The following is a 22,250-nucleotide window of genomic DNA, read 5'->3' as shown; positions in this document are numbered from 1 at the left end:
AAATAAATATTTTTCCCACAAAAATGTTGTATTAGCCCCATTTTTTTTATTTTCACAAGGATAGCAGGAGAAAATGGTCCCAAAAGTTTGTTGTGCAATTTCTCCTGAGTACGCCAATACCCCATATGTGGTCGAAAACTACTTTTGAGGCACAGTGCAAAGCTCAGAAGGGATGAAGCGCCAAATTGGAGTTCAGATTTTGCTGGACTGGTTTGAGGATGCCATGTCACACTGGTAGAGCCCCTGAGATGCCAGAACAGCTGAACCCCCCACAAGTGACCCCATTTTGGAAACTACACCCCTCAAGGATTTTATCAAGGGGTATAGTGAACATTTTTGAACCCAGAGGTATGACACAGAATTTGATAACATTAGGTCATCGCATTGAATATGTTGTCATTAGTCTTGAGCGCAAGTGCTCGTTACTCGAGTATGGACCAAGTATCGCTGGTGCTCGAGTGACATGCACAAGTCCCCGTCCCGCATGTTTTACGGTTGTTAGACATCCAAAAAAAGCGGGGATTGCTCGTGTATAGCAGGCAATCACCCCCTTTTTTTTTTTTTTGCCTGTATAACAGCGAAACATGCGGGGTGGAGACTTGACTTGAGCACCCATGATACTCGGAGCATACCCGAGCAAACTCAAGTAGCAAGCACTTGCGCTCAACAGTAGTCACCATATCGTCATCATTTGTTTTCTTTACTCTTGAAAAAAATCACAACCCTAACCCTAACACAACCCTAATCCTAACCGTAATCCTAACCCTAACACAAGCCTAACCCCAACACAAGCCTAACCCCATGTAATGCAGCGGCTGGCTTGGCATTACTGTAATAGTCCAGGGTGTGTTCTGGGCCGACCATGTACCTTCCCCCTCAGGTGACTGGTCACATGACTGTGACATAGCACAGGTCCTATATGCACAGAATGTCTGATCACATGACTGACATCAGCACAGGTCCTGTGGGTGTGTAATACAGGATATAAACCCTGGTAGTCTTGACACAGGGCGTGTGTGTAAGGCGTGAGGCCTGTTCCCGTGTGGGACACCGCTGGAGTGTGAGGCCTAGTGAGGCCTATTGAAGCCTGGAGAGTCCTGGAGGGCAAAAGGCTGGATCCTTGTGTGTGAGAGATGCCAGCAGCCTTGGACGACAAAAGGGCTGGAGACCACAATTGGTAAGCCTTAGAGCCACAGTGATGGCGGAACAAAGCAGACTGAAGCAGCTACGACCCAGCAAAGGTAAAAACACTGCGTTGATGTGGACATTGATATAAGTGACTTTGCTGAGGGATGTAACTGGAGCCAAGAGGGCCTGTCTGCCATTTGAAAGGCTCCCGAATGTTATGTGTGTAATATGCCGGTGAGCCACTAAAATGGACTGTGTGATCAGCAGTTTATGAAGTATAATAAACTGCTGGAGTGTGAAAACTGGAAAAACATGGCTGGAGTGCTTTAATTGACCCGGTGCAGTGAGTATCCCTGAGTATGATGACTAGCGCTGCCCTACACCCAACACAAGCCTAACAAGCCTAACCCTAACACAAGCCTAACCTTAACACAACCCTAACCCCAACACAACCCTAACCCTACCCCTAACACAACCTTAACACAACCCTAACCTTAACACAACCCTAACCCCAACACAATCCTAACCCCAACACAACCCTAACCCTACCCCTAACACAACCCTAACCCTAACACAACCCTATCCCGAGGGATCCATTCACTATAGTGAGGCAGCAAAGTTACTTTGGACTCTGTCTGGCCTCTGTTTAGCGGTGTCTTTTTTTTTTTAGAGGTTCACAAAACTGTGGCCGATGGCACTTTTATGCACGCCTAATAAAAAGACGGACTCCGAGGGATCACAGGCCAGACGGCTTCCACGGTGCCTCCATCTGCCTCATTACAGGGAATCTTCCGCCAGGGGATCCGTCTGAATCACGTATTTCAGAGATTTACTTGGAAACCCCGGTGTAAGCGCTCAGCGCAGAATAGATGTGAGCCGAGCTTTACTGCGATCTTTGGGACACAGAATGAACAAATCAGCAGCAGGTTTTATTTATTTTTTATGCCGTGCCTCTTAATGTATAAGTGATTAGACGACTTTATTCTTCGGGTCGGTGCGATTACAGGGATACCAGATTTATTTGGGGTTTTTATGATTGACAGCAGTCACACACTAAAAAACCCTTTGTTTTGCAAAGACTGTTTTTTGCTTCGCCATACTTTGAGAGCCATAATTTTTCCATATTTTGGTCGACAAAGTCATGTAAGGGCTTGTTTTTTTGTGGGACAAGTTGATGTTTTTATTGGTACTATTTTCAGGCACATGACATCTTTTGATCGCTTTCTATTCAGATTTTTGGGAGGCAGAATAAACAAAAACCAACAATTCAGAATTTATTTTTTTTATGCCGTTCCGCCTGTGTTAAAATTGATTGATAAGGCAGCGTTATTCTTCAGGTCAGTACATTTACAGCGGTACCACATTTATATCGTTTTTTTTAAGTGTTGGCGCTTTTACACAATAAAAACTATTTTATAGAAAAAATTATTTTTTTGAATTGCTTTATTCTGAGAGCTATAACTTTTTTATTTTTCGGCTGATGGAGCTGTATGGTGGCTTATTTTTTGTGGGACAAGATGACATTTTCAGCAGTACCATTTTTATTTATATTCGTTTTATTGATCGCGTTTTATTCCACTTTTTGTTCAGCGGTATGATGATGAAGCACCATTTCACAATTTTTTGCTTCGTCTTTTATTAATTTTTTATCGTGTTCACTAAAGGGGTTAACTGGTGGGACAGTTTTATAGGTTAGGTCGTTCCGGAAGCAGTGATACCAAATATGTGTACTTTTATTGTTTTTTTTTTTTTCATAATAATATTTATTTATGGGTATAATAAAATATATATATATATATATATATATATATATGTATTATATATATATATATATTTTATTTTTTAAATATTTTTACAGCTTTTTTTTTTTTTACTTTTCTTTGTTACTTAGTCCCACTATGGGACTTTCACTTTCTGCAGTCTGATCGAAGTTATAATGTATAGAAGTGCAGGATCACTGCTATACATTATGACCTGTCAGCCCAGCAGACACAAGTTACTTTGATCGTGCACTGCGCATGATCAAAGTAACTTGCTGGTGTCTGGTGACATGACGATATCGGGTCACCGTGGCAACGATCGGGACCATGCGCAGACAGCGCGGGGTCTCCGATCCAAAGTAGGAGGGGCTGTTTTTCCTGTCCCTGCTCCTGAAATGCTGTGATCGACTTAGATCACAGCATTTTGGAGGTTAAGGTGCCGGGATTGGTGCGGGACCGCTCCTGGCACCGAGTGCCGGGTGTCAGCTGTGAGAATCAGCTAACACCCGGCAGCGATAGCGTATGCACAGCTTGTGTGTGGGCCCGATCGCTGGTCAGTAATAGTACATGCCTGGTCCAATAGGCCCAGGGCACAGGGACGTACTATTACTGACAATGTCAGAAAGGGGCTAAATTACATATATCAGAGAAAGATGAGATGATGAAAAATATGTTTTTCATTTTCATTGAATGGACTTGGGAGGCCATGTTTGGAATTGCTTTTTGTGAATGAAATAAGGAATCCATTAGGGAGTGGCTTGTTAACATATGTCTTGAAAAGAGGAAAGGATTTAAAAGGTCTTTTGTAATTGGTTAAATGGGAGAAGCAGGAGTTGATACTCAAAACTATAATGGCAGGAATTCTAATTTTACGGATTCTACCCCAATGAATAAAATGAACTCCAGACAAATTTTTATTTTGTTTTCATAATAGATACTGGGTAGCCAGGTCTGCCATGTATGCAATTAATGTTTTTCTTTGAGAAATCATCAAAGCATTTTATGGTGATTTACTTAGAAAATGCATTCTTTTCCGTGCCTCTGCACCCAGATTGCCAGTATTTATTTGTTTTTATTTATTTATTTTTCCATGGTCATAAACAATTTACATAGATGGTGCTATTACAAGGTGCCCAAAATTAACAGATAATATCTACTTTTGCAATGTTTTCCATTTTGAAAAAAAATTTGACTCCTCCATATCTGGAGGTTGTGTTGCTTTAGTTTATAGTATCTGGATGATTTATTACTTTGTCCTGATCAAATCTCATGTCAGGAGTCATCTATCTCACTTTTGTATTTCCTAACAGAACATGCATGTAAGTCCTCTAAAAAGAAACCACAGTTTTATCAGCAGAAGGTAGTCTTCTTATGACACTGCCTGTCACAATGCACCAGACATTTCACAGAGGAAAGAAAGGTCACAATACAGCAGCTTGCATTACCCAAAAACACGGACAACAACAAAGACCAGTGGCTTACTATTTAGCTAGGCTGGATCCTGTTGCCAGAGGTGCACCCTCTTGTGTTAGAGCCATTTCTGCTGTTCAAGCTCAAGCCATGTTTGAAAAGGCCACAGAAATAGTTCTTGATTACAAGGTCACACTTTACAATCAGCATGACATTCATGGTGTCCTCAGTAAGATACAACCAAGACACATTTCAATGACCCGGCAACTTCGACTTCAATGTGCCCTCCTTATGCCCCCAAATGTAGAACTCAAACAATGCAGTTTTGAATTCAGCTACGCAGTCGATTCAAAAAGGGGGGAAAGTATTTATATGTTTTTTTTTGTTAATTTACTGTATTTTTTGTGTTATATTATATGAATGTACTAATCGCAACATTATAATCTGAGTTCTCCTTTATCTTCCCTATTCCTTCTTCCTTACTTATTCCTGGTTTCCCCTCCTAATAAATATTTCCCTTTACCCACTTGTTCCTTAACTTCCCATTCCCCCTTTTCCATCCCTTTATAATTTTATAAAAATCTTAATAAAAATTATTGAAACACAAAAAGGGGGGAAAGATGGGGAAAATGAACTATTTTTATATTCTCTGACAGAGGAGGAAATAGCCGACATACATACACCCCATGACTGTGTATCTCTGATGCAACAAGAAACGACAGGGTTTGAACATGTCTCACATGAACCCACTGTAATGCAGATTTTGAGTTTTTTGTAGATGGACACAAATACCAAGATGATGGTGAGTTCCACACCGGATATGCTGTGGTCACACAACATGAAGTAATAAAAGCCAAACCACTCCCTCCTCATCTGTTAGCACAGGAGGCAGAGCTGAAGGCACTCACTGAGGCGTGTAGAGCGGCAAAGGGTAAGATGGCCAAATGTGTGTGTAGATAGTTGATCTTTTCTAAAGTCACATGAGAAACCTATAAAACCCGCAGAGTGCATAAGGGCCCTGATGAAGGCTCTCCTGTTACTAAGTTTGGCATAGTGAAAATAAAACTTACACCTGAGCTGACATGGATGAAGCCAGATGAAATACGCGTGCAGACACAGTCACCAAGGAAGCAATGAAGAAAGAGCCTAGAGCCAAGATTTGATGTCATTCCAGGCTCTCCTAACCACAGCAAATTTAGTGAAACTTGAGGGAAAACCCACCTGGATACAAGCAGCCCCTGTAAAGAGTTACCACCAGCAGAATGATCTTATTACCTGTTCTAATGGGGGTAGCGGCGTCATTGCCCCTAACAAGGACATTAAATGAGATAACAAGTTCATCACACATCACCAGGTGCTCTTAAAAGACATGGACACGAGTACGTCATCTAGGGAATGTTGGTCTTGTACTCACAGTCCTGTGAGTTATAATACTTCAAGGGTCTAAGCGGAGGGCCCTCAGGGATCATACATATATGCAACTACTATTATTATTTTGTTAGTATGTATAGCCGTAAAAGCGCAAATCTGTGTTATGCCCAAGTAATTGAGTCCATCTGTAAGAGAAACCATGTCAAAAGATCCCCTAGTTGTATATTATGGACCTCAGACAAGAAGAGATCCAGTGTTGTGTTACAATTATAGGTCTTCAGGTAGGGAACTGAGGTGAAGCAGGTAGGAAAGTCCTGAGAAAGCGAATAGCACGCTCCAATATACCTACTGAAATACCCATAATTGGTCACAAAAGGGGGAAAATGTGAGAGAACAGAATCAATTTGGAGTATGAGATATCTATCTTGTCTTGTAACTTCTGTGTAATGGTGATCAAGTAACATTGATGGGTGGGGAAGTTTCATATTTCTTTTCACTCCCCTAAAGCTCCTATTGGCCCATAACTTTTCCTTTGTCTGTGACCCTATTTAAAGTACCTACATGTGCTACTAAACCAGAAATCCTGGCTACATCGCATAAGGCTGTGCTGTATTGATTTCCCAAGCGCTCGTAAAACAAATATTATTAGGCTATGTGCCCACGATGCAGAAATGAAGCAGAAAATTTCTGTAGCACTTCTGCATCTCCCTGGCAGAAAAAACGCATGCAGATTGTGCATGCGTTTTTCCTGCAGAATACATGCGGATCCACATGCGGATTCACATGTGTTTCCGCATGCAGATTGACAAGCGCTTTCCAGGCGATAGCATCACTTGGAAAGTGCTTGACAACTAGGTCACACTGTATAAATCCATGCAAACGGCATGGATTTATACAGTGTGAACCGTAAAAATTAAAACAAATAAAGCTATACTCACCCCCGAGGCCCCGGTGTGTGCAGCAGCGCTCGTTCCTGTCTGGTTCCCGGCTGCCGGCATATCGCGAGACAGAGCGGTGAAGGGCCTGCGGTCACATGACTGTGACGTCACTGCAGGTCCTCAAGCGATGCCGGCATTCAGAGACAAGCCTTCGGAAAGGTGAGTATAAACTTTATTTGTTATTTTATTCTTTTTTTACAGGTACAATGGTACCCAGGTCTGGATGAGAGTCTCCTCTCCTCCAGAACTGGGTACCATCCGCACATAGAGACGCATAGAAGCCGCTTGTACAAATGTACAGTCGCGGTTTCTATGCGTTTCAATGCAAGTCAATGGCGGGAGTTCCGCTGCGCTTCCGCAAAATTAAATGACATGCTGCGGATTTTTGTACGCAGCATAAACGCTGCGGAAAAATCCGCAGCATGTGCATAGAACATGCGGAATCCCCTTGGGGACCATGGGGTGCGGATTACCTAGCGTTTCACAAGCGTTTCCGCTGCGGAAATTCCGCAGCATAAACGCTTGAAAAACGCTACGTGGGCACCCAGCCTTAATTTGGAGTTTGAGGCTATGTGCCCATGTAGCAGATTTGATGCAGAGCGTTTTTGCCTCTCTCTGGCAGAAAAAAAACACATGCAGATTTACATGCGTTTTTTCTGCCAGAGAGAAGCGTTTTTACATGCGCTTTCGCATGCGTTTTTTCAAGCAGTTTTCCAAGCGATTTTGAGCATCACTTGGAAAAGTGCTTGACAAGCTGGTCACACAATATACAGTTATATGAAAAAGTTTGGGCACCCCTATTAATCTTAATGTTTTCTTAAAATTGGTGTTTTTGCAACAGCTATTTCAGTTTGATATATGTAATAACTGTTGGACACAGTAATGTTTCTGCCTTGAAATGAGGTTTATTGTACTAACAGAAAATGTGCAATCTGCATTCAAACAAAATTTGACAGGTGCATAAGTATGGGCACCCTTATCATTTTCTGGTTTTAAATACTCCTACCTACTTTTTACTGACTTACTAAAGCACTTTTTTTGGTTTCGTAACCTCATTGAGCTTTGAACTTCATAGCCAGGTGTATGCAATCATGAGAAAAGCTACTTAAAGTGGCCACTTGCAAGTTGTTCTCCTGTTTGAATCTCCTCTGAAGAGTGGCATCATGGGCTTCTCAAAACAAATGTCAAATGATCTGAAAACAAAGATTATTCAACATAGTTGTTCAGGGGAAGGATACAAAAAGCTGCCTCAGAGATTTAACCTGTCAGTTTCCACTGTGAGGAACATAGTAAGGAAATGGAAGAACACAGGGACAGTTCTTGTTAAGGCCAGAAGTGGCAGGCCAAGAAAAACATCAGAAAGGCAGAGAAGAAGAATGGTGAGATCAGTCAAGGACAATCCTCAGACCACCTCCAGAGAGCTGCAGCATCAACTTGCTGCAGATGGTGTCACTGTGCATCGGTCAACTATACAACGCACTTTGCACAAGGAGAAGCTGTATGGGAGAATGATGCGAAAGAAACCGTTTCTGCAAGCACGCCACAAACAGTTGGCTGAGGTATGCAAAAGCACATTTGGAGAAGCCAATTTCTGTTTGGAAGAAGGTCCTGTCGACTGATGAAACCCAGATTGAGTTGTTTGGTCATACAAAAAGGCATTATGCATGGCGGCAAAAAACCACAGCATTCCAAGAAAAACACTTGCTACCCACAGTAAAATTTGGTGGAGGTTCCATCATGCTTTGGGGCTGTGTGGCCAATGCCGGCACCGGGAACCTTGTTAAAGTTGAGGGACGCATGGATTCCACTCAGTATCAGCAGATTCTTGACAATAATGTTCAAGAATCAGTGATAAAGTTGAAGTTACGCAGGGGATGGATCTTTCAGCAAGACAATGATCCAAAACACCGCTCCAAATCTACTCAGGCATTCATGCAGAGGAACAATTACAATGTTCTGGAATGGCCATCCCAGTCCCCTGACCTGAATATCATTGAACATCTGTGGGATCATTTGAAGAGGGCTGTCCATGCTCGGCGACCATCAAACTTAACTGAACTGAAGTTGTTTTGTAAAGAGGAATGGTCAAAAATACCTTCATCCAGGATCCAGGAACTCATTAAAAGCTACAGGAAGCGACTAGAGGCTGTTATTTTTGCAAAAGGAGGATCTACTAAATATTAATGTCACTTTTCTGGTGAGGTGCCCAAACTTATGCACCTGTCAAATTTTGTTTGAATGCAGATTGCACATTTTCTGTTAGTACAATAAACCTCATTTCAAGGCAGAAACATTACTGTGTCCAACAGTTATTACATATATCAAACTGAAATAGCTGTTGCAAAAACACCAATTTTTATAAAACATTAAGCTTAAGATTAATAGGGGTGCCCAAACTTTTTCATATAACTGTAAATCCATACAACCGGCATGGATTTATAATGTGTGACCAACTGATGCTTTAAATGCAGCATCTATAGTAAAAAAAAAGAGAATTAAAACGTTAAAAATTAAAAAAAAACTGTATACTCACCTCTCCGCTGCGTCCTCTCTCTTCGGCGTCCCGCAGTGTACTGTCAGGACCTGCGGTGACGTAATTTAGTCAGCTGATGGTCACCCGACTATCACCTGACCAATGACATCAGCGGTCGTGTGACCATCAGGTGACTAAATGACGTCACCGCAGGTCCTGACAGTACACCACGGGACGCCAAGGAGAGAGGACGTGGCCGGGAGCAGACCAGGAGCCGCCGGAGAGGTGAATATACAGGTTTTGTTTATTTTTAACTTTTTTATTTCTTTTTTTCACCGCATGGTAGCCGGCATGAAGAGGAGTTGTAGCCTCCTCTTCATCCCGGGTACCACACGCACCGCGATTACGCTGCAAATTCGCGGCCACTGAATTTAATTGAAACGCAACAAATCCACATATACCTGAGGGTTTGCTGCGTTTCAATGTTCCTCAATGGCCGCGAATTTGCAGCGTAATCGCAGTAGAAATGGTCATGCTGCGTTTTGTAACGCAATGCGAATTACCCATGTGTACAGCACATCCGAATTCACATTGCTTTGCATGGCAGACTGTTTTACAAGCGTTTTCGCTGCCGTAAAAACGCCGCAAAAACGCTACGTGGGCACATGGCCTGAAAGGCATACACCGCGTGCAGAATTATTAGGCAAATGAGTATTTTGATCACTTCGATACTTTTTATACATGTTGTCCTACTCCAAGCTGCATAGGCTTGAGAGCCAACTACCAATTAAGTAAATCTGGTGATGTGCATCTCTGTAATGAGGAGGGGTGTTGTCTAATGACATCAACACCCTATATAAGGTGTGCTTAATTATTAGGCAACTTCCTTTCCTTTGGCAAAATGGGTCAGAAGAGAGATTTGACGGGCTCTGAAAAGTCCAATATTGTGAGATGTCTTGCAGAGGGATGCAGCAGTCTTGAAATTTCCAAACTTTTGAAGCGTGATCACCGAACAATCAAGCGTTTCATGGCAAATAGCCAACAGGGTCGCAAGAAGCGTGTTGGCCAAAAAAGGCGCAAAATAACTGCCCATGAATTGAGGAAAATCAAGCGTGAAGCTGCCAAGATGCCATTCGCCACCAGTTTTGCCATATTTCAGAGCTGCAACATTACTGGAGTATCAAAAAGCACAAGGTGTGCGATACTCAGGGACATGGCCAAGGTAAGGAAGGCTGAAAAACGACCACCTTTGAACAAGAAACATAAGATAAAACTTCAAGAATGGGCCAAGAAACATCTTAAGACTGATTTTTCAAAGGTTTTATGGACTGATGAAATGAGAGTGACTCTTGATGGGCCAGAGGCTTGATCAGTAAAGGGCAGAGAGCTCCACTCCGACTCAGACGCCAGCAAGGTGGAGGTGGGGTACTGGTATGGGCTGGTATCATCAAAGATTAACTTCTGGGACCTTTTCGGGTTGAGGATGGAGTGAAGCTCAACTCCCAGACCTACTGCCAGTTTCTGGAAGACAACTTCTTCAAGCAGTGGTACAGGAAGAAGTCGGTATCGTTCAAGAAAAACATGATTTTCATGCAGGACAATGCTCCATCACATGCATCCAACTACTCCACAACGTGGCTGGCCAGTAAAGGTCTAAAAGAAGAAAAAATAATGACATAGCCCCCTTGTTCACCTGATCTGAACCCCATAGAGAACCTGTGGTCCATCATAAAATGTGATATCTACAGGGAGGGAAAACAGTACACCTCTCGGAACTGTGTCTGGGAGGCTGTGGTGGCTGCTGCACGCAATGTTGATCGAAAACAGATCAAGCAACTGACAGAATCTATGGATGGAAGGCTGTTGAGTGTCATCATAAAGAAAGGTGGCTATACTGATCACTAATTTTTTGGGTTTTTGTTTTTGCATGTCAGAAATGTTTATTTCTAAATTTTGTGCACTGATATTGGTTTACCTGGTGAAAATAAACAAGTGAGATGGGATTATATTTGGTTTTTATTAAGTTGCCTAATAATTCTGCACAGTAATAGTTACCTGCACAAACAGATATTCTCCTAAGATAGCCAAATCTAAAAAAAACCCACTCCAACTTCCAAAAATATTAAGCTTGGATATTTATGAGTCTTTTGGGTTGATTGAGAACATAGTTGTTGATCAATAATAAAAATAATCCTCTAAAATACAACTTGCCTAATAATTCTGCACACAGTGTAGAAGAGAGCGTATTTCGCTCACACAGTAGTGGATGTTGCGGAGTGAAAATTGCAAACTGCCATTGTAGTGACCAGTATGTTGTATTGCTCAGTACGTTGTGCCCAGCTCATACTTCTGGAGACATGCACCTGTGAATTAAGCTGGCTCTCATTGCTACAGAAATGCCAACATTTGGACACTAAATGTGGTTTAGACACACTGGGGCTCAGAAGGGAGGGGGGAATTTGGATTTGGGAGAGCAGAATTCACTAAATTTCTTTTGGGGGACGAGGAGCCATAGCGCTTTTCCAGAACCTTTGTACTACCAGTAACGTAGACGCCCCCTATATTTCTGATAACAGATGACAGACCTGAGTGGGGGCTTTTTTTGTAGATTGAGTTGAAGCTTTTATTGGGAACATTTTGCATAACATTTTGGATCACATTTATCCGGTGCTCTATGCTGAGCACTTATATCGGGGCTTCCATCTCTATCCGAGTGAAGGGATTCAGATGAAACCCCCGAGGGATCCATTCACTATAATGAGGCGGCACAGTTACTCTGGAATCCGTTTGGCCTTTGTTCAGCGGTGTCCTTCTTTTCAGAAGTGCACAAAACTGTGGCTGACCGCGTTTTATGCACGACTAAAAAGACGGACACCGTCGGAACACAGGGCAGACGGTGTCCACTGTGCCTCCGTCTGCTTCATTACAGGGAAACTTCTGCCGGGGATTCCGTCTAAATCACGTATTTCAGAGATTTACATTGAAACCTCGATGTAAGCACTTCAGCGCAGGATAAATTTGAGCCAAGCATTACTGCTATCTTTGGGAGGAAGAACGAACAAATCAACAGCAGGTGAAGAATTGGTTTTATTTATTTTTTACGCCGTTGCTCGTGCGGTATAAGTGATTAGACGACTTTGTTCTTCGGGTCGGTGTGATTACTGTGATACCAGATTCATAACGTGTTTCTATGTTTGGCTGCTGTCACACACTAAAAGACACTTTAGCACTGATTCCCAAGCGCCTGGTCCGTGTGATCCTGATGCGTCACACGGTGGCCACACATGTGACACACACGGACACACGGATATCTCTGGTACCGTTTTTCTGGTACCCTAAAATTTGTAAAGTGCTGCGGAATATGTTGGCGCTATAAAAATAAAAATTATTATTATTATATTTCTGCTCCTATTTATTTATTATGACCACGGCTGGACCATACACAACAAGTACTTTTTACCTTTTGTCTTTTTTTTTACCCCCTATTTCCTCATAGATTGTATGCTTGCGAGCAGGGCCCTCATGCCTTTTGATTGTATTGTATTGTATTGTTGAATAATGTATTTCTGTGTGACCAATAATAATCTTTATTTTCAGATAGCGCCAACATATTCCGCAGCGCTTTACATACATTATCATCGCTGTCCCCATTGGGGTTCACAATCTAAGTTCCCGATCAGTATGTCTTTGGAGTGTGGGAGGAAACCGGAGAACCCGGAGGAAACCCACGCAAACAATGGGAGAACATACAAACTCCTTGCAGATGTTGTCCTTGGTGGGATTTGAACCCAGGACCCCAGCGCTGAATATTGTAAAGTCTTATATAGTTCGTACATGTCTCCTCTGATTTATAAAGTGCAGCGGAATATGTTGGAGCTATAGAAACACAATTATTGTCATTTTTTTTAATCTAACTGAACAGTGCCTGTTATAAAGGCTACATTCTCAGAATATAAAAATTACATAATACCCTGAATGTTGGAAGACTTCATTTCTTAAAGGGAATCTAGATATTTGCTATGTAATCTGAGAGCAGTATGATGTAGGAGCAGAGAGACTCAATCCAACGATATGTCACTTATTGAGCTGTATTTTACCATTTCAATACTGTCAGTGTTTTATCAGCAAAAGATTATCACTACAGGAAAACTGGCCTCCTTGTCCAACCATGCCCCCGCACTGATTAGCATCTTTCTGTCAATATACAATGTACACAGAAAGCTGCTAATCAGTAGTGTGGGTGGAGTTACACAGGGCTCAACATTTCCAGCTCTGCTAGATCTGCAGCAGAGAAAACTGTGATGCAGTAACCAGTAAATTAATGATACATCACTGGAATCAGTGTCTCTGACCTAATATCATGCTGCTGCCAGATTATTTAGCAAAAACCCGCTAACAGATGTCCTTTAAAGAAGCACTCCCATCAAAGTTTTATCCTGTTAATATATTGCAATCATCATATTATATAGCACTGTGAACTTACAATTGCTTATCTTCACTTTCTACCCAACTAATCCTTCGCTTTTCTCTGCTCTACGTAGAAACGGGAAGTTTCTTGTCCCTGCAGAAATCATTCCCTTCTTCAATTCCTGACCCAGCTGCTCCCTCCTACCCCATGCCATTGGCTTTTGCAGTAACTGATGAGTCGTACACGGAAAATTGATTTCCTGTTTCTACATAGAGCTCAGGAGGATTCAGCTAGTCAGTTTTTAATCACGTGATGTCATACACCTAATGGAAAAGAGAAGAATTAGCTGAGTAGAAAGGCAAAATTAACAATTGTTAGTACACAGTGCAGATAATTGCAATATATTAAGAGGATAAAAATGTTGATGGGAGTGCTTCTTTAAGCCAGAATTGTGAATGGAACTTAGCAGTAAAATGTATCTAAAACTCAGGAACAATGTAAATTCTGTAATACAATTTATTTAAAACAGAAAAGCAATTTTTTAATTAAATTACTTTTATACTTAAAATTTTCAATGTTCTTTATGGCCAAAAATACATGTTAATAAAATGCATTACAAAAGGTGAAATAAAAATACTTCCACTTAGGCCTGTGGGAAAAATTAAGTACACACATTTGGCAAGGTCTCTACCTGTCTGGGATGGAGGAGTAATGGCAACTGGTCGAGGTGTAGTAGACCTAACAGGAAACAAGCATCATTAATCAACAAAGCTCAGTAAAGTTCATTGAGTTCAGCATGTACTTGTTGATACAAACGATTCAATAGGTCTCTAAGCTTTAACTTTAGCTCTCTCCTGTCACTATTATTAGATACTTCCCCAGGATGTAGGAAATATATGTGGATAAGGATCTCACCTGCTGCTACTTTGTGACCTACTTATGGAACTCTGAAAAGTAAAACAAACAGCTTTAATAAAAACATGGAACTGGATATATAGGAAGAAGCATCATGTATACACATGCATATATATATATATATATATATATATATATATATATATATATATATATATATATATACACACACACACACATACACATATATATATACATATATATATATACATATACATTTATATACATATATATATACATATACACATATATATACATATACATGTATACATATATACAGTACAGACCAATAGTTTGGACACACCTTCTCATTTAAAGATTTTTCTCTATTTTTATGACTATGAAAATTGTACATTCACACTGAAGGCATCAAAACTATGAATTAACACATGTGGAATTATATACTTAACAAAAAAGTGTGAAACAACTGAACATATGTCTTATATTCTAGGTTCTTCAAAGTAGCCACCTTTTGCTTTGATGACTGCTTTGCACACTCTTGGCATTCTCTTGATGAGCTTCAAGAGGTAGTCACCGGAAATGGTCTTCCAACAATCTTGAAGGAGTTCCCAGAGATGCTTAGCACTTGTTGGGCCTTTTGCCTTCACTCTGCGGTCCACCTCACCCCAAACCATCTCGATTGGGTTCAGGTCTGGTGACTGTGGAGGCCAGGTAATCTGGCGTAGCACCCCATCACTCTCCTTCTTGGTCAAATAGCCCTTACACAGCCTGGAGGTGTGTTTGGGGTCATTGTCCTGTTGAAAAATAAATGATGGTCCAACTGAACGCAAACCGGATGGAATAGCATGCCGCTGCAAGATGCTGTGGTAGCCATGCTGGTTCAGTATGCCTTCAATTTTGAATAAATCCCCATCAGAGTCACCAGAAAAGCACCCCCACACCATCACACCTCCTCTTCCATGCTTCACGGTGGGAACCAGGCATGTAGAGTCCATCCGTTCACCTTTTCTGCGTCGCACAAAGACACGGTGGTTGGAACCAAAGATCTCAAATTTGGACTCATCAAACCAAAGCACAGATTTCCACTGGTCTAATGTCCATTCCTTGTGTTCTTTAGCCCAAACAAGTCTCTTCTGCTTGTTGCCTGTCCTTAGCAGTGGGTTCCTAGCAGCTATTTTACCATGAAGGCCTGCTGCACAAAGTCTCCTCTTAACAGTTGTTGTAGAGATGTGTCTGCTGCTAGAACTCTGTGCGCCATTGACCTGGTCTCTAATCTGAGCTGCTGTTAACCTGCGATTTCTGAGGCTGGTGACTCGGATAAACTTATCCTCAGAAGCAGAGGTGACTCTTGGTCTTCCTTTCCTGGGGCGGTCCTCATGTGAGCCAGTTTCTTTGTAGCGCATGATGGTTTTTGCAACTGCACTTGGGGACACTTTCAAAGTTTTCCCAATTTTTCACACTGACTGACCATCATTTCTTAAAGTAATGATGGCCACTCGTTTTTCTTTACTTAGCTGCTTTTTTCTTGCCATAATACAAATTCTAACTAGAGATGAGCGTTGTTCTACTCGAACTGTTCGCTAATCTCAAATTCGAGCTGTTTTGGGCGGTGTTCGAGCCGTTCGGCGAACACGAACAATTTGAGAAAAATTCGGCTGTTCGATTTTTTCTCAGTAATGATGAAAATTAATGTTAATACGCAGTTTGAGTGTACAGCGGGGTGGGGGGAGGGGCAGGGGATGGATCTCTGCAGGAACAATGAAGATCTCCATTTTTTTTTCTCTTTCCCGCATTTACAGTGGGGAGGTGCAATCTGTCAGCCTATCAGCAGCGCACACACGGAGCGAAGTGCTTTTTTTCACACAAGCAAGGGCATGTGTCATTGGCAGTGTATGTCACATGTCCTTGCCCTATAAGACCAAGCCATTTTCCCCGTCGCCACCATTTTCTCACTGCTGCAGCTGCGTGTTAGACGGCACCGCTGTTGCTGTGTGCGCTATACCTTGTTAATTTCAAGCCAATTTTCGCACAAATCTACAGATAGCTTGGGAGTAGGGAATAGTTGTGATTGCAGTCCTTTTAAGGACTAGGTTACAGCATTTCATACGACTTTTATCAGGCAGGTCTGTGCTCTTAAATAGATAGATTGTGGGAGTAAAGACTAATTGTAATTGGAGTCCTTTTCAGGACTAGGTTACATCAGTTCCTATCAGTTTTTGCCAGGCAGGTCTGTGCCAGTGCTGTGCAAGTTTTTTTCACAGCATTTGGCTGAATCTAGCAAAGCTAATCCTTTTTGGCCTATTGCAGAGTGAGTTAGTCAGTGGAGTAGCCTATCTGTGTTGCAAGATATACCACCTGTGTATAGAATACCAATTTTTTTACTGCACCTAGTGAAGTAAAATCTTTTGGGCATAGCATCATTCTATTAGTCCATCTATACTGACCTCCATCAGGTTGCAAATTGAATATAATTTTTTTCTGCATCTAGCTCTGAAAAAATATTGGGCTTCTAGCTGTGTGTGGGACTTGTTGTATTAGTCCATCTATACTGACCTCCATCAGGTTGCAAACTGAATATATTTTTTTCTGCATCTACCTCTGAAAAAATATTGGGCTTCTAGCTGTGTGTGGGACTTGTTCTATTAATCCATCTATACAGACCTCCATCAGGTTTCAAACTGAATATATTTTTTTCTGCATCTACCTCTGAAAAAATATTGGGCTGCTAGCTGTGTGTGGGACTTGTTGTATTAGTCCATCTATACTGACCTACATCAGGTTGCAAACTGAATATATTTTTTTCTGCATCTAGCTCTGAAAAAATATTGGGCTACTAGCTGTGTGTGGGACTTGTTCTATTAATCCATCTATACAGACCTCCATCAGGTTGCAAATTAAAAATAATTTTTATCTGCATCTACAGTACCTCTGAAAAAATATTTGGGCTTCTAGCTGTGTGTGGGACTTGTTCTATTAGTCCATCTATACTGACCTCCATCAGGTTGCAAATTGAATATAATTTTTATCTGCATCTAGCTCTGAAAAAATATTTGGCCTTCTAGCAGTGTGTGGGACTTTCTCTATTAGTCCATCTATACTGACCTCCATCAGGTTGCAAATTAAAAATAATTTTTATCTGCATCTACCTCTGAAAAAATATTTGGGCTTCTAGCTGTGTGTGGGACTTGTTCTATTACTCCATCTATACTGACCTCCATCAGGTTGCAAACTGAATATATTTTTTTCTGCATCTACCTCTGAAAAAATATTGGGCTTCTAGCTGTGTGTGGGACTTGTTGTATTAGTCCATCTATACTGACCTCCATCAGGTTGCAAATTAAAAATATTTTTTATCTGCATCTACAGTACCTCTGAAAAAATATTTGGGCTTCTAGCTGTGTGTGGGACTTGTTCTATTAGTCCATCTATACTGATCTCCATCAGGTTGCAAATTGAATATAATTTTTATCTGCATCTAGCTCTGAAAAAATATTTGGCCTTCTAGCAGTGTGTGGGACTTTCTCTATTAGTCCATCTATACTGACCTCCATCAGGTTCCAAATTAAAAATAATTTTTATCTGCATCTAGCTCTGAAAAAATATTTGGCCTTCTAGCAGTGTGTGGGACTTTCTCTATTAGTCCATCTATACTGACCTCCATCAGGTTGCAAATTAAAAATAATTTTTATCTGCATCTACCTCTGAAAAAATATTTGGGCTGTGTGTGGGACTTGTTCTATTAATCCATCTATACAGACCTCCATCAGGTTGCAAACTGAATATAATTTTTTTCTGCATCTAGCTCTGAAAAAATATTTGGCCTTCTAGCAGTGTGTGGGACTTGTTCTATTAGTCCACCTATACTGACCTCCATCAGGTTGCAAATTCAAAATAATTTTTTGTCTGCATCTAGCTCTGAAAAAATATTTGGCCTTCTAGCAGTGTGTGGGACTTTCTCTATTAGTCCATCTATACTGACCTCCATCAGGTTGCAAACTGAATATATTTTTTTTCTGCATCTACCTCTGAAAAAATATTGGGCTTGTAGCTGTGTGTGGGACTTGTTCTATTAATCCATCTATACAGACCTCCATCAGGTTGCAAACTGAATAAAAATTTTTTCTGCATCTACCTCTGAAAAAATATTTGGGCTTCTAGCTGTGTGTGGGACTTGTTCTATTAGTCCATCTATACTGACCTCCATCAGGTTGCAAATTGAATATAATTTTTTTCTGCATCTAACCCAGCCAATAGTTTTGGCCTAATACCACAGTTTGGCCACTCAGCTCTGCTCGGTTCCCATCCATTGTTTTTTTGTGCAAACAACTCCAGAGTTGTGAATTAGTTAACCACCAAAATGAGTGGAAAAAGGCCTGCTGCTGGTGGAAAGGGGAATAGGCGTGTTGGGAAGGGGAAAAAAGGTTGTGTCCGTGGGGTAGGTGTTAAAGCAACAGTAACATCTGCAGAAGAAAGACCATCTTCCAGCCAAACTAAAATGTCTACTTCTTTTAGCGGACAATGTGATAAGATCCCTTTCTTACGGCCACGCCAATCGCTACAAATTCCAGATGAGGCACAAAAACAGCAGGTGCTTCAACGGATATCAAGTGCTCCTTTAAGTGGGCTCTCCTCCACATCAACTTCAACATCACAAATACTCCAGTCCTCAAAGGTGTCACCCCAATCGCACTTGCTTCCTCACAGCTCCCAAATCTCCAGCTGCCCGTCTGAGTATGAGGTAGAACAGATGGTTGAGTCTGCAGAGCTGTTTACTCATACTATAGCCTGGCAATCAGAGGTCGACTCCAGCGCTTCTGTGAATCCAGACGAGGAAATGATCTGCACTGATGCCCAGAATCTTTATGAGTCGGATCCAGGACCAGACGCAGAAGGTTCTGACCATAATGTAGACCCTCATTCCCAAACTGTAACTCCTGTTGGTGGAGACAATGAGGAAGACGATGATAAGACTCAAATACCTGATTGGAGCGACAACTTTAGTTTTTTGTCAGGGCAGGAACAGGTTGGCTCTGAGGACGACGGGTGTGATAACGCACAGGGTGATGATGATGAGGTTGGAGATCCCACTTACTGTCAACCCACAGTCAGCCAAGAGATGAGGTCAGCAGAGGAGGTGGAGGAAGATGCTAGTGACGACGAGGTCAGGTTTCGCCTTCCTGGACAGAGACGTAGTACTGGAAGCACGTCAACAACTGCATCCTCAAACACAACTCTGCCTCTCACCACAAGTCGTGGTGGCTCTTCAGGTCGCATGGGTGCTAAGCCTTGCATAGCCTGGGCATTTTTTCAGATCGATAAAGATGACCCAACTCGTGTTATCTGTAACATTTGTCAGCAAAAGCTAAGTAGAGGCCAAAAAATACATAGTTTGAGTACTTCATGCATGAACCGGCACATGGACATGAAGCATAAGTTGCAGTGGGAAGCTCAGTGTGCTACAATGCGGCCTAGCCGGCCGGGCCAACCACCGTCTGCCATATCTTGTGCATCCGCGGCCTCTTCATCCTCTGTGACTGGGGGGACAGCAGTCACACCTGTTTTGGGGCGCAGACCTGCCACCTCTTTACCCGCAACAGCCAGCGTGATTGGCAGGTCATCATTTTCTTTGGAGGTGGTAACACCAGCTGGTGTTGAGCGCTGTCCAACATCGATAGCACCACCTTTGGATCAAGGCAACCTAACATGTCCGCCTGCATCTTCCTCACAGACCGGCAGTTTGCCGGGGACACCCTTATCAACCCCGTCTAAGCACAATAGCCAGCCCTCGGTCCCTCAGATGTGGACAAGTAAAAGACCATTTCCTCCTAGCCATGAGAAAGCTAAGAGGTTGAATTTCACCATCTGCAAGCTCTTGGCTACAGAAATGCTGCCTTTCCGCCTGGTGAACACAGAGGATTTTCGAGACCTTATGTCCGTCGCAGTGCCCCAGTACCAGATGCCCAGTCGGCACTACTTCTCAAAGAAAGGTGTGCCTGCGCTCCACCAGCATGTCGCACACAACATCACCGCTTCTTTGAGAAACTCTGTGTGTGACAGGGTGCATTTCACCACAGACACTTGGATGAGTAGGCATGGACAGGGGCGTTACATGTCGCTGACTGGGCACTGGGTAACTATGGTGACAGCAGGACAAGGGGCTGCTGTCAAAGTCTTGCCGTCCCCACGAGTTGTGCGTCAATCCTCTTTATGTCAAAGTTCCTCCACTGCTTCTGCCTCAACCTCCTCTCGGTCTTCCACCTGCACCCAAAGCCTGTCTGGTCATGCCACAAGCTTTCTAACTGCGCAGAAGGGATCCTGCACACCTACTTACTATGCTGGCAGTAGGGCTCAACGTCATCAGGCGGTTTTTACATTGAAATGTCTGGGAAATGTGAGTCACACAGCTGAGGAGTTGTGGTCAGCTCTGGAGAACCAATTTCATGAATGGTTGTCTCCACTGGACCTGAAACCAGGGAAGGCCGTGTGCGACAATGCTGCAAACCTGGGTGCGGCCCTTCGCCGGGGCAATGTCACACACGTGCCTTGTATGGCTCCAGCAATTTTTAGCCCACTATCCCAGACTAGATGGCCTTCTGCAGAGGGCACGGTCGCTGTGTGCTCACTTCCGCCGTTCGCATCCCGCAGCTCAGCGACTTACATCTCTACAGAAGTCGTTGGGCCTGCCACTTCACCGGCTAAAATGCGATGTGCCTACCCGGTGGAATTCAACTCTGCACATGTTGCAGCGACTGTGGCAGCACCGACAAGCCCTGGTGCAATACGTTCTGACGTATAGCCTGGGCCAACGAGATCCAGAGGTGGGGCAAATCACGCTGGAGGAGTGGTCTCAGATCAGGGACCTATGCACCCTTCTGCACAGTTTTGAAATGGCGACGAAGATGTTTAGTGCTGACGATGCCATTATCAGCATGACTATTCCGGTGATTTACATGCTGGAGCACATGTTAAACAGAATTCGGAGTCAGGTGGTGGCACAAGAGGAGGTGGAGGAAGTAGAGGAGGAGGAGTTGTATGCGGAAGGGCTAACATCTGCAAGGTCCAGACGGTCGGCAGCACCAAGGCGGAAGGCATGTGAGGGTGGGGGAGATGGTTTTACCAGGGCGCATGGTAGCAGCCAAACTAGTGAGGAAGGTGCAGGAGCCCAGGAAGAAGTGGAGGACGAACTGATGGAAGACTCATCAGATGAGGGAGACCTTGATCACATTTCTGTTGTGCGAGGTTGGGGGGAGAGGACAGAGGAAGGAAGCATGATTGTTACCTCGCCACCAACACAACAGGGACTTGGTGCTCCTGGATGCGCAACACACATGAGTGCCTTCTTGCTGCACTACCTGCAACATGACCCTCGAATTGTGAGAATTAGAAATAATCCTGACTACTGGGTTGCCACACTGTTAGATCCCCGGTACAAAAGTAAATTTGCAGAAATTATTCCTGCCATAGAAAGGGATGCACGCATGCAGGAGTATCAGCAGAGACTGTTGCAGAATCTTACATGTGCTTTTCCACAAAATACCAGTGGTGCACGTAGTGAATCTCACAGTTCCAACTTGCCAACCGTGGGACCGTCAAGTGTTCAGCACTCAAACCGTAACAGAACCACAGTGTCTGCTGGTAACATCAATTTTGCGGAATCATTTCACCACTTTTTTAGCCCATCCTTTGCAAGGCCACAGGAGACAAGAAGTCTGACACATAGTCAACGCCTAGAGACGATGGTACAGGAGTATCTCCAAGTAAACATTGAAGCCATGACTGTGTCACTGGACCCTTGCTCTTTTTGGGCTTCCAATCTGGATAAATGGCCGGAGCTAGCCACTTACGCCTTGGAGATCTTGTCATGCCCCGCAGCCAGCGTTCTGTCT

At 42.8% G+C, this 22,250-nt stretch overlaps 1 protein-coding gene across 1 annotated transcript in view; it reads right to left on the bottom strand.

Moving 5' to 3' along the window:
- The window catches only part of RNF212B (ring finger protein 212B), a 190,031-nt gene that overhangs the window by 59,678 nt on the left and 108,103 nt on the right, over window positions 1–22,250 (bottom strand). The window contains exons 8-9 of the mRNA XM_073666158.1: window positions 14,404–14,435; window positions 14,162–14,226 (exon numbers count right to left, since the gene is read on the bottom strand). Coding sequence (XP_073522259.1) covers window positions 14,162–14,226; window positions 14,404–14,435 — 97 coding nt within the window. The remainder of the gene's footprint in view (window positions 1–14,161; window positions 14,227–14,403; window positions 14,436–22,250) is intronic.

Source organism: Phyllobates terribilis, unplaced genomic scaffold, assembly GCF_046119375.1.
Source record: "Phyllobates terribilis strain yellow unplaced genomic scaffold, ASM4611937v1 Scaffold_1__5_contigs__length_1240528914, whole genome shotgun sequence".
NCBI classification, from domain to species: domain Eukaryota; kingdom Metazoa; phylum Chordata; class Amphibia; order Anura; family Dendrobatidae; genus Phyllobates; species Phyllobates terribilis.
Note: the sequence above shows the minus strand (reverse complement) of the source record. Positions and strands in the feature narration are given on the sequence as shown.